The sequence below is a fragment of the Lissotriton helveticus genome, chromosome 3_1, assembly GCF_964261635.1.
Source record: "Lissotriton helveticus chromosome 3_1, aLisHel1.1, whole genome shotgun sequence".
NCBI lineage: Eukaryota > Metazoa > Chordata > Amphibia > Caudata > Salamandridae > Lissotriton > Lissotriton helveticus.
Genome location: NC_136061.1, coordinates 2,092,168,592 through 2,092,182,868, shown reverse-complemented (window position 1 = coordinate 2,092,182,868; position 14,277 = coordinate 2,092,168,592). Strand labels below are relative to the sequence as shown.

General features: G+C 40.7%; 1 protein-coding gene across 1 annotated transcript in view; it reads left to right on the top strand.

Annotated features, from left to right (window-relative positions):
• CIB1 (calcium and integrin binding 1) overlaps positions 1-14,277 on the top strand; it is a 143,331-nt gene that overhangs the window by 64,399 nt on the left and 64,655 nt on the right. The window contains exon 2 of the mRNA XM_078683248.1: positions 9,998-10,032. Coding sequence (XP_078539374.1) covers positions 9,998-10,032 — 35 coding nt within the window. The remainder of the gene's footprint in view (positions 1-9,997; positions 10,033-14,277) is intronic.

Sequence of the window (14,277 nt, the reverse complement as noted above, 5' to 3'; positions counted from 1 at the left end):
TCTATATTCATCAAATCATCGAGATGTTGCTGAAGCATAATCCTATTACTTAGCAACTCTTCGGGACAGGTCTCCTTACACACGTAGTAGCACAAAGGCCATATATGGCAGAACCAAATAGGGAATACCTCTATCTGTAGTATGTGGCATAAGACCACACCCAACAATTAGTGATGTTCACTTCTGACTGGTGTTGATGTAGAAACTATACAAAAGGAAGTATCAGTAAACTCTGACCTCCTAACTAGTCCATGTTCAGGTAAAATATGGAAAGAATGCAAAGAAGTAGCGGTAGGAAAAGACATAGGTTGGGAGGTGGGTACAGATGTCAATTTAGTAGAAAAAAAACAATCCCACCCATAAAAGACAACGTCCTGTTTAAAAAAACACTAGAAAACACGTTATTAAGAACATATAGACAACAGGAGAAAGTAGTGACCACTATCACAAACGAAATTATAACTTTTCACAACCTTAAGCAAAAGGTAAATCCTAAAATTATCTAGTAACATTTTTAGGCCTTCCTATGCATTTCTGTAATTTATTATATGTTCAAGTGAAACAGTGGTGACCCTCATTAATGCTCTGAGGTGAAAAGGGGATACTCTTCCACAGAAAATGGACGTTATTCTGCTTTTACTAAACGGAATACTACTTTAAAATAATGCCAGCAGAACAATAAAATAATTCTCCTAACACTTAGTCTATACAATCACACGGAAACCTCTTGTGAAACCAACTATGCCCAGAGTCCGTTCAAAAAGCCTATCTGGCAGGCTTCTATTGTCCATCAAGTCTGCTCCCGTTGGTGCATGGGCCTTTGGATTATTCAGGCCTCCCATGCCCTCCTGGCAAACACTCATAGCTCATTCAAAAAGTCTCAATGTCTCAAGGCAGTGCACCGTATCTCTCCTCTGCGGCAGATACTACAGATATTGTGCTCTTCATTGGTCATGGGCACAAATCATCTTGTGCAGACCATTCTCAGACTCCAACACTCATCATTCAGTGTCAGAGGACGCTCAGGCTGCTCTTTCATGGGCACCAGAATGGAGTGCCTTTTGCCACTTCTTGGATCCTCCGGTGCACTGCACTTCCGTTGAAGCAAAGGAAAAAGGGGTGCGTGGCCAAAACTCAGGCCAATGGGCTCAAGGGACTGCACACTGTCAGAGGTTAACCAGCACATGACAGGCGCTCGGTGCGTGGACAAAACTCAGGCCAAGGGCTCAAGGGATTGCACACTGTCAGAGGTTAACCAGCACATGACAGGCGCTCTTTTGCACTGAAATTCTGGTTCTGTGGCAAACCAGCTCCTCCTTCTTTTCCGATGTTGAACGCCTTCTGATGAAGCAAGTGCGATGAAGTAAACAGTTCATTGTATAACAAGGGGACTGCAAACAGGTGGCCTGCTGTCTTCAAAGGAGTGGCCACATGCCATGAGAAAATTCTGCGTTGAAATACACTGTCATTCTCAAAGGCAATACAAAAACAAAGGCAATAGGCAATAGGCAAAACAGTGCCTCTAGGCTCTTCAATTGGGTTTCCGTGTGAGAGCATATCCTCCATCATCTAAGGGTAGATAGTGACATGGGAATTCTATCTGAATGGATGTCCTCACAAATAGTGGCATCGTCTAATGGAGCAAACACATTTTATCTCAATAATTACATATAGGTGTTCCTAAATTCCTCATCTAGAACTTCTCAAAAGAAAAATCGCATAATGCAGATTATCGGGGAAAACAGTCTGGTTATGCAAAAGGGAATTATACATAAAATGGGGGTCCATGGTACATTACTGCAATCTGAAAGTGTGAACCTGAACAATACACTAATAATAATAAAAGCTGACTGGTGAAAGAAATACGGAAATGAGAAATGGGACTAGGACACAGTTAAAATCCCCAATGACTAGGCACGATGCGCTTGGGTGATAGTCAGGCATGTGACACAATACCAAGAGTATGGGTGATACACAAAAAATCACAATAGTTTACGAATTTAACTCTACCGCTGGCCGCTACACCATATACGGTAATCTCAGCTAATGTTACAGTTCCTTCTTCAGGGAAAAATTAAACCTGGTTTCTTTTATGGTACAAAGCCATATACTACTTAGGAAGCCGAATACAACTGACTAATGTAATATAGAAATTAGGTCACCATGTTCAAGAGTCACAAATCTATAATTTATCCTTACGTCCAATCAGGATACATATTTTTAGGGCTGTCTGTTCCTTACAGGAAAGGGCAGTATTGTGACTACAAATGACACAATTTGCTGTTTATTTTTCTTCAATACTTATAGCCAAATTTGACATACACTGGTGAAGTGTTGTCTGTCTGGTTCACAATATGAAAAAAATCATATCTGTGAATTTTAGTATCAGCGAAAATTTTACCCAACTGTTGTACAGCGACAGGTATCGTCATACATGTCCCCTCACAACAACACAGGTGAACTCGTAATAATTTCTTAAGCAGCAACATAAAACATAGAACATGCAAAAAACGCACAAAACGGACGTCAAGCCATCAAATATACTAGCTGTAAAACAATAGCATATATAAATGAGCGGTGACGCATAATAACATGTCAGGTTTAAAATCCTTACCCTCCTTTTTGACAGTAGATCACCAATTTGTGGGTATCTGCTGTCAAATACAACTGAGAGGCACATAGAACCAGCAAGAACAATTCATGATAGAACCAAATACACAAACATGAAAAACACATGGACATTTCTTTCAAAAGGAGTTGCGCAAAAAAAACATCTAATTTCAGCCAACCAAACTCACGTGTCTTGTTAGGCTTAAAATCCCCCAGAGCAATCCATGAATGATCAGTGAGCAGAAGCGAAGGAAAAAAATACACAGCACACAAAAGAGAGACATTTTTCATAATAAACAGACATCAATTATAACTTTTAAGCAGAAGACAAAACATGATACACATTAACAAACACAAAAATAAATTTCCATTACTTGACTGTTACCATCTTGTCAGTCACCTTGCAACATGAAGCCCTTCCACTTTGAACAATACTTCTCAATTGGCAAATCGTTCTTACTTATTCATATAGGCTTCAAAATTTTAGTAAAAGGCTGCATCTTATTTTTTTGTCTAAGACTTAATGTAACACTTTGTTTTCTGTCAAATAAAAGCGACTAGCAGACATTAGTTTTTTAGAGCAGAAATACAAATGTCATGATGTTGGGACTTTTAAAGAAACCCTTTTTATATATTTCCCTTTGGAATTAAGTTCTTTAATTTTATTGATGTTCCTATGGAGAAACCAGAAATCCCACCTTTCAGAGGCTGTTTAGCAAGGTCATTCTGCATTTCACAGAGACAAGGCTCGGATTTAAAAGGGTCACAAATGTCAACATGACAGCCTCCTCCATTGTTTACAGGAAAACTAAAGAAAGCATCTTAGCGCAACTTGAGCAGCCTGTTCTCCTAGCCCACAATTTCTGCTCATTCAGAGGCTGACAAAGACAGAAGGCCTACTACATTTACTGTGAATGATTCACACATACCAGTTTTTAGAAAAAATGTTTGCTACCACCCTATACAATGGTACTCATTTTAGCAACCTAACATGGATGAACGCCTAAATGGGCCCCGCTAAAGGTAGAACCTTCAACCCTGATATTAAACACAAACCTCTGCACCGGGCACATTGGCTCACTGAGCTTATGAAAAACAACCTTAATAACAACTCGCAAGCTTGTATTATACACAAATGTATGCATTTACTGAAGCCAGAGACACTTTCAAGCTGTGGTAAATGACAAGAATGCTGTGTTAAAAAATCCATTTAACTCAATTTCGACTTTTATCTTTGGGGCACTTAAAAATAAAAATCCTACAATTACATTACTTGTTAATCATCCTCAGAATGTGCTTTACAGATTGCAAAGATTGGACATTAAGCATATCACATCTAATTCCTTAAAAAAAATGAGTTTTTACGCCTGCGCCAAGTGAAAACCAACATGCAAATTACCTAATTATACAGTAACACATAACTTAAATCAAATTTTAATACTAGGAGGTCATACTATGAGTATTAAGCTTTATAAATATCAAAAAACGATTTTAAAAAGCACTTATTTTTTTAAAATAATTTTTCCATAATTAATAATTTTTCGTTCAATGAAACCAATTATCTGTTTTTATGATAATTCCACATATAAAGGTAAGCTGCATCCCTTGCCTATCATTTTAGATGCATTCATTTATGCGCCTAAGCACAAAAGCCTAACTTAAAACATGACATTTTTTGCGCCATTTTTTTAAAGGACAATCAGTATTTAGCAACAGAACCAGAAATATACTTTGAAAAAATGCTTAAAGAGAGGAAAACCGCAATTGGGATGTCTTCCAGTGATACAAAGTGATGAACCTTATTTTTGTAACCCTCTAAAACACTATTCTGAAATGAAAAAGTCCAACTGTGCTAAATAAACATTCCGATGCCATTCATGGCCTTCGAAAAACATCTGCTGCCTTAACGGCAGGAAAGGCCCTGCACAGTGCTGGAACCTGAGCACGCTTTCAGTCTTACTGAAAACAGACATTTCAAGTTTTAAAAATGCGCGTGCAATAAGATGCATTTAAATCTAGCAAAAATTCACTTTAGCTGAAGTGCTTGCCTTTTACATGTACTACAATGCATGTAAGTAAAAAATGCTATAAATTTGTTTTGCTACAAAACACACAATTATTTTTGAGGCCCTTCATATTCTTAGTGAATGTGGATTTTGACTTTATCTATTTTAAGCATTTAACAGTTTGCACATATGCGTTTTTGCTTAGTCTGTAAATTGAATAGCAACATATAGCCATTTTAGCATGTGACATAGTAAATTGCTGGAGTGTTATTTAATTTCTACTTCATATTAATTAATCTGACATTTTTACTTAACAGACTGAAAACATCAAGAAACCCACAAACACACATTGAGCTCATTGCAGACATACAGAGAAAGTATTCAGACACTCAGGACACACAATACAGCGCTGTTGCTATTGTTTCATAAATTGCCATCGCTATCCACATACTGAAGTTACACTAATGAGAAAAACCACATAGACATTAAAACACACATTGAACCCACAAATCAACACTCAGGACGAAAACAAAGGAAAGCCTACAGACTGTACCCAAACCAAACCCATTTGTAAATACTTAGCTGTAAGTCATATTTACAAGAAACACATCTCAATAGGGTTCCAAAAGACTGCAAAAAAAACAGCCCAACAGACTGCTGTATGTGCACGAAGCCACAATACACTTAATTCACTAGCTTTGACTGGCAGAACACCAAAAATCGTTCTGCATATCTTTGTTCATAAAACTGCGCAGAACAAAGGATCCTTGTTTTGTATTATGTCATATTTTAATTCCCTGGGGATACAAAATCTCCAAGGAAGAAATATGTTTTTAAATCTAAACCTATTTAGATATTCCCTTTAGGGGAAGCCGGCTAATCCAAACGTATACAAAGTTGGCCAATACAAAGCTCCAAATCTGCTAAGATCAGGCATCTTATAGCTCACTAATCTAGCTTCAAACTTCAAGGGCTATCTCTATCGATACACTCGTAAATATACAAGACCCTCGGTTTTTGAAAATTGCAATATTCAAATAAAAACTAAGGACAAATCAAACTAAGAACCAGACTAAGGAACCAAAGAACAAAGGACTGGGAGCGACCCACTTATACTTAACTCTTACTTTTACTAATCAAAAGGTTATCCAGATTCTAACTGTCAAGTTCTACATGACCTAATGGTCTTTTTAAGAATACTCACGCCAAAAAGGTTCTCAGTCAGGAGTGACATCATGTGGAGGATCAAAATCAGGAAGATCAGACATATACTGGGCTGCAGAATCAAAGAATCTCCAGAATCCCCGTGCACAGAGTACCTTCTTAGTAGAATCCTGTTCTGTCCTCCTCAGTAGATTTCAGTCTCCTGACACGATCACTCCCACAGAAAGCCACTTCTCCTGATGAGCCCCGCTTTGGCTGCGCCATTTGAAGTACTGAGATTTTCGTTCTCAGGGAATACCTACTAATATAACAAAGAACTTGGCACAGAAGCTGTAATATGAAAAAGACATCTTTATTATACTTAACATAGTGAGGCCACGTCACACAGAAGCCGTAGCAACTGAATGAGGTAGTCTGAGGAATACAGAGGCCTTTTATATGTTTTTAGCGTTACATGACTCAGTACAAAAGAAAGGGGCAGTCCTAGGTTTTGCAAGCATGCAAAACCCAACATTTCTACTTACACAAGCTGCACAAACCCATAATAAAAACGGGCACCTCCCCATCGTAAACAGGCCATAAAGAAAGGAGCGGAGACAGGTGTGAGTAAGATGAGACATAGTTGTGTGCAATAAAGGTTTATGGTCTCCTGTGCCTTGATGCTTAATCTTGATCAGCTACTGGGAAAGGAACTGGTCGAACAGGTTTGGCTTCGGGCAGTGGAGTCAGCTTGCCCAGGTCACACAGAAGTCCGCTGAAGGTGTACGTGTCCTTAAGACTCGCTTGGCCTTAGTCATCGGCCTATGTGAGGGCAACCACAAAATGGCTTCTGTGCACAAAATGGAACCCGAGGGTTCAGGACGGAATCCCTGATTTAATGGTGATCTCGCCACTCAAACGTGACGAAAATACATGCACACCTTGCTTTCGTCATTTTCGGTCTGATGTTACCAAAATCGTCATGATTCGATGACTTTAATAACACGGGTTCAGAATTTTCAGTACCACAGATGACCCAAAAAGGCTTGATTGAACAATTCCATCAGTTCTATTTTTAGCATTCTTTGGAACCTTCGGTAACATTCAAGGGGTATGTTATCCGGACCCATGTCTTTTCCTAAAGCTAATCCTAATAATGCAGTCTCGATTTCATCCAAGGTGATGGGGGCAGCAAGCAGAGTTTTCTGTAATTCTGTAAGCTCTACTGTATCTAAATTCTCAAAGTACTCTGACACATCATGCTCACCTCCATCATCATCTATTGATTCCCTGTATAATGATTGGTAAAAGGTTTGGAATGCTTTTAATACCCCAGATTTAGATTCTTGCAGCACCCCATTCAAATCACGTATTTTAATGATATCGTTGGATACAGCTTTTTCACGCAATCTTTTTGCCAGAACCCTTCCAGTTTGTTCGCTGAATTCATAACTTTCGGCCTTGTGTTGTATATGTTTGTGTGCAACTTGGTCAGCTATATTAGAATAGACTAAGGCCTTTTTGACTGTTAAACCCCGTTGTGAGACTACGATATCCTGGCCAGCTAGGTTGATTTCTGCCAGCATGACCATATCCAATTCCTTCTTAAATTTAGAGCGTCTGATTTTTCATTGATAATTTGAGTAACTTAAAGTTTCACCCCTATCGACTTAAAAGTATCCCAAACAATTTTCGTAGAAGCAGTACCTTAATTAATCCTAAAAAGCTCCTCAATTATTTTGGCCATGTATTGGCAGTAATCATCCTCCAATAACAAATTTCTTTGGAAAGACCAATTTTCTCTTCTTCCACTATCCTTTATAGACTAATTTAAATTAAGTATGAGCAGATTATGGTCTGATATGAGTTTGGGTAAAAGCTCAATATTGACTTTCCCTATAAATTGTCGAGAAATAAAAAATAATCCAATCGAACAAACTTTTCATGTGGAGCAGAAAAAAAACTAAACCCTGATTCATTTGGACGAAGCATGTTCCAAACATCAATTAGCCATTTCCCAGGACTAGTTGTTGAAGAGCCTTAAAAGTCCGATATTTCCTACCCTGATACCTCCCGTTTTTCCTCAAATCAAAGTCCGCGTCCAAGTGGATATTTAAGTCCCCACACATAATTATCGGTTGAGACCATAAGACTAATTCTGTGCTAATAAAATCCATAAGTTCAGAATCGTCCAGGTTCAGACGATACAGAGTGCAGATAGTAAACCTGTTCTGTTCAATCTTAAACTCCGCCATGCCCCATCTCCCCCATTTATCAGCTGGTATCCTTAAATGGACCCCCAAGCCTCGTTTCATAAGGATGGCAACCCCTCCTTTTAATCCCAGTTTGTTTTGAACAGACCACCAAGTCTAAACCTAAATTTTTCAACCAGGCTCTCTTTTCCCATGCAATATGTGTCTCCTGTAAACATAATATATCGATTTGTAACCCTTACTGATGTATCAGAGCAGATTTTAGTGACCCGTCTGACTGCATTCTGGACCTTACGACAAGTAGCTTGTGTACGGGTATTCTCACTCTTTATTTCTGCCCTATGCTCCATCATAGTTTGGTATATCATAGATAATGTCACCTCTGTTTCCACATCGTTTTTTTCAGTCCATGTAACTTCTTGGAGAGGGGCCAAACGGGTAGTCAATTCAGGTGAGGCAACAGCCATGTCCAACGATTTATGTCTGGCACCCTGAGTTTTTCTGACTATGTTTTTTGATAGTGGTAAAATTAGTAGTAGTTCCTTGAGAGGTCTCACATGTTTTTACCTCATCTTCCAGACTGCTATATTCATCCGGGTAATTGGCCCAATCTTTACTGACACTTTCATCTGATGAGTGGTCAGACCTGGAGAAAAAATTATCAACGATTTCTTGGGAGCCCTCCGTTAGAGCAAGTGAGTTTATTTCGTCCGGTAGAAATTCCAGGATACCTTCGGTTTCTACTACTGATAGATGCGAGCGGATTCCAACTTCCATAATGCCGCTGGAATGATCGTTGTCCAGGATTTTATCATGAGAGTTATTAGCTGCTTCAAAAGGTAAATCCTCGATAAGGGGTTCTTGAATCAGGTGCCCCTCCTGGTCAATATCACTTGCTGAATTCTCATTGTTTACTCTGTTAAGAGCACCCTTTGCAGAAACGTTCTTAGACGGAACATGTGCATTTTTAGCAAGTCTGCAGACCCTGGGTAGTAACACGGGTAGCTGAGCCGGTTTTATTCAAACGATCCCCGCCCTTTCTTTGGTTTGGAAGCAGAGAATCTTGCGCGGCCATTCTAGCACTTTCACACTTCTCCCCCGACTCACCCGCAGCACCTGGACTATCGGTGGTTGTTCCTTCGGGCTGAGCGAGTTGGGCTCTTGTTTTTGCACTCCTCGTAGCTGGAGGTTTTGGAGCCATTTCCGTCTCAGTCTCGATACCCCGGTCCCCAAAACCACGGATCGCTCTCAGGTGTACGCTGGGCGGGGATGGTGATAGACGCCAAACCGGCACTCGCAGCGCGCCGGAGACAAGCAAGAGACAAACCATACGACGCTCAGGCTCTCGGTCAGGCGCTCGCAGCGGTAAGTCCAGAACACAATCCTTTGGGCTTTCTAGCAGCAGTTCAAGATAAAGTAGGTTAAAAAGAGAAATTCATGAAGCTGGCGCCACAAACACGGTCCCTTATTATAATTCACCTTCCCCCAACTAGGAGCAGGGACGCTGGCAACTCACACAGCCGACCCTACGGCCACCATCTTGCCTCGATATTTGATTTACTCCTAAAACAATGATGGTTCAGAATTCTCTATGAAATATCAGTTTAACTGAGTATTAGCACTATAATCAATATCCTCTTCAGATACCCTTGAGTTGGACTACACAAAATAATTACACTTATTAAATTGCTGAAGATTCAGAACTCTTGCAAATGCAATATATTTCATTGGAAGTAACCATCAGATTTGAGCAAAGTGATAACCCAGTTCAGCAATGTTCATTTTTGATGGGTGTATTACAGTCCTGAGTCATCTAACATTACAGTTTCAGCTGTATTTGATATTTGCCTCTATGCTATTGTAGATTTGTATTCATGTTATGCCTTACTACCGTTTTCAGGGGCTGCTTAACTGTTTCAATAAACCTGTTAAAAAGTTTCTGTTCTTCCTTGATGTGTGGAATATTAACTACAAAATATAATTCTCAGTGCTTCCTATTCATTTAATTTTCCTTTTACCTTTCAGGAACTGACCTTTCTAACTAAGCAAGAGATCCTGCTGTAAGTTGTTTTCATTTGTTTGATTTTATACACTTCTGGTCATCATTTCCAAAAAGACTATATGTTGGTCATGCAGTGCAGAATAACAGAAAAGCCTGTGCATTTCAATCATTTCATGCATCTCCCCTGTATGGGTCTCTTTTTATTTCCTCACTTTCAGAGTGACTTCCTGCACCTGTAATGGTGCTTGATAGTGCTGTAACTCTTTAATGGTGCTTGATAGTGCTGTAACTCTTTTTTAAACACAGACCAGATCCCAATGGAGGAGTCAAATGGTTATTGATTTAATCAAATATGAATACTCTTTCCCATTGTCTACATAGACTTTTCCCTAATGGATCTCAGCCAAGCCCCAGACTGGAAAACGTTTGCCACCAGCTGTAGTTCTAGACTTAGAGGATTTAGCCACAACTTTGCCACCCAGATGTGATAATATTGGAGCATTATATGTGTGTTTGCAGCTGTTCCTGTTTTCTTTGTGCTTCGTTGATGCTGGCCCAACAATTTTCTTGGTGTACCACTGATAGAATTCCTGAGCTTTTTCCCGATCCCTATGACATGGGCATGTGGTTTCGTGGCTGCACACATGATTTCATAGCCCACACTATTTTTCCATTATTGAAGCACGCCATCCGGGAATAGGAAGGCAAGCTGTTTTTGGATAAGTCCACAAGGGATATGCAGAAGCAGTTCCATTCAGGTTAAGTCTCTTGAAGGGTACGACCCCCTTAATGATGTTCTCACAAAAAAACACAGTGCCATATAAAGGAGAAATTTTTACCTTCCTTGAGGATACTATCCTGCTCCTGTAACCACTCAGAAGTTTAACCTACAAAGGCTACTGCCCCGTTGCTGAGGATGAAGCTAGTAACCCCATATACGATTCCTCGTGTTTGGTTAGCGCCTCCTTTGATGCAGAGTCAGATGCTGTCTTCAGAACCTTCATCAGCCGTGCCTTCAAAGTCAGCAGGAGAGATTCATTGCCAAGGGGAAGGTTAGGGCATGTTTTGATGACGGGTCCTTGGTGGAACTTCTTTCTAAGTGCAAACATGTGCATGGATTGAAGAACATGTTGGGTCAGATACCAATGGCTGATGAAGACATTTGCCATACAAAAGACATTCCCTTGGAGGCTGATAACCTCCTTACGCCCCACAACACTGGTGCTGGCTTATATCTTGATTTACAAAGTGAGTTGGCCTTCATGCTCCTACAGAAGGGGTTATTCCTCACCTCTCTGCTTTTCCTTCAGAATAAGTGTCTTCGCTCTCTATGGTGGTGTGAAAATCACCGGAACCATTGGAATAGGCAGCCATTGAGTGGGCACAAAAACTAACATTTAAACATGAAGTGCGCCCCCTCTACAATTGCTGAGCCTGCAATTCCCTTCAGTGAGGCACTTCTTGAACTTGCGATGACTGAATGAGAAATCTCTTCTAGGGTTCAGCCTCCCCTGACAAATAGACTACACAAACCTGGTTCATGTGACCTAAAGTTCTTATGGTGCCACTCTTCACCAGAAATTTTAGTCGACCAAGCCTCATCAGCAAAATTGAATTCAAATGATTTCCTAGTGACCTAGCCAGACCAGGAGCCCAAGAAGCACTGCGCCTTGCCATGAAGGTCTTCCTCCCTTCTGTCTGTGATTCTATCCTAAAGTACCATCATCAATTCCAGTTTAAACAGACAGGATGGTGTGGGGTTTTGGAAGATTATTCGCTGTGACAATGGGTTCAGCAAAGGCAGATTTTTCCTGTTAGCGGCATGCCTTGGAGGCTCCTTCAAAATGAGAACAGTTGTCTCTTCTTGGAGGACCACGGGTAGCGGTTACACCCCAAGAATGGACATGATGTTCTCCAGATTGGGGCTTCCATGTATGTATTTCTTCCAAACCGCATTGACCTGTACACAACCCACTGAGCAATACGGTGGTGTATTTGGATAATTAATATTTTTTCTACATGAGTTCTGGGGTACAGTGGAACTCCAAACCCTCTTTCATAATTAAATAACACACTCAAAATAGCACTGAGAAATGGGCTGAACTTTAAAATGTTTATTTTTAAAGCCCAAGTCTAGTGCATAATACATAAACAGTAACCAAGATGAACGAGAAAATAAATGCAGCAATGCATGAAATGGGGTGGCTGAGTGGGCTAAAGAATGGTGATGATTAAACGCAGATCAGTTGACTGGGGGTGAGTGTTTGATTTGCTCAAACGCTCCGTCCATCATCCCCTTTTGTATCGCTTTGTTCGCCCTAAGTGTGGCAGGGTATGCTCAGACGTGAGTCCCCTGCTCACTTGGCCACTGGATTCAAGATAGCCTGGCTGATGAGGATTATGAATCCCAAACCGGACCCAGGATGCTTGTTTCCGGTCCATGGAAGACATGGCTTGGCAGTTCGGGCTGGACTGTTCCCATGAGGCACAGGGTCAGACTGATTTGCATATAGCCATGTCTGGAATGGGGTGGCTGAGTGGTCTAAAGAATGGTGATGGATTAAACCCAGATCAGTTGACTGGGGGTGAGTGTTTGATTTGCTCAAACGCTCCGTCCATCATCCCCTTTTGTATCGCTTTGTTCGCCCTAAGTGTGGCAGGGTATGCTCAGACGTGAGTCCCTTGCTCACTTGGCCACTGGATTCAAGATAGCCTGGCTGATGAGGATTATGAATCCCAAACCGGTCCCAGGATGCTTGTTTCCGGTCCATGGAAGACATGGCTTGGCAGTTCGGGCTGGACTGTTCCCATGAGGCACAGGGTCAGACTGATTTGCATATAGCCATGTCTGAAATGGGGTGGCTGAGTGGGCTAAAGAATGGTGATGGATTAAACCCAGATCAGTTGACTGTGGGTGAGTGTTTGATTTGCTCAAACGCTCCGTCCATCATCCCCTTTTGTATCGCAATGCATGACACAGGCAGCGGAAAAAATATGAACATTCCTAACATGGTTAGCAAGTTCCTAGCAACCTAACACCCTATTGCTACTTCTATTAATATAGTCTAATAATAAAGTTTCTTAAGATGGATCCCACAGCACACCTACTCTTGGCAAAAAAATAGCTGTTTATCTATTCTTGATTGCAGAGCTTCCCCTGGAATTATAAGCAGTGACAGGCTGAAGGCCACTTGTCTGCAATGCTCCCAGAGAAGCCCCAGACAGGGGCTGGTTGTCGCTTAAAACTGTGTCTCAACAGTTCTGTCGCAAAGTCTCTCGAAACAGTCAGATACCTGGGTTTTTATATTTGATCGCTGATTTTATCTCATCTTTATAGATTTGGAGACACTAAAGTCTCAATAAGACAAAACATATATGGTGATAAAAGCGTCCTCTCAATTTACAAATGGATAATTTGCCAGATAACTTAAAAAATCGAAACACATCCAGTTTTATTGTACACATCCACTTTTATTGTAGGTATCTATTTTGTTATGACAGCGACCATAATGAAAACGATAAAAATGTCTGCCTGTTACTAACACTTCTGCTTGTGTCTAATTCCTCACACTTTCTAATACAAAAAGAAAAGAACCTGCAAACAAGCACATGATAAAAGTCAAAAAGGTCAAATTGTCACAGTTTTGACTACAGGCCTTTTGTATTTATTTCCACTGATCTTGCTTTTGTTGAGGTTCCTGTGGCAGACATGGGAAGTTGACGCACAGCCGATGTTGATCGAACTAGATGGGCACTCAACACCCTAGACTGGGTGTGGAGGATATGGTATGCCGATCTTATGGGACTTGACGTTCAGACTTCTTTCCATTTCCACGCAGGGTGGAACTTCTCTTGCAGTGGGCTAGTTAAGCCCTGCACCACAATGCCTAGATGCTGTGGCTGCACAGATGGAGATATAGGGGTCCTTTTACTTAGCAGTTGAAGTTGTGGATGCCTTCTTGGCTGCCCGGAACCCTACCAAAAAAACAATTTATGCGGGTTGCTTGAACATGTTCATTCAGTGGTGCAAATTGGATAGTGTGAATACATTTTATTCATGACTCTCTGATGTTTTAGATTTCACAATTTCTTCCTCTGCAAGGCCTAGCATTGGCTGCTGCCAAAGGCTATTTGGCTGATCTAACCGCATTTATGTGCCACCTTGACAAGCCTTTAATGTTTAAGTGTTCACTAGCAGCTCAAAGTTTCCACTCCATTTATTGTTCTTCCGTGGGATCTGGATCCCATGTTAACTTTTCTAATTGCGTCTTAATTTGAGCTGATGTACAGTTGCTCCATTGAC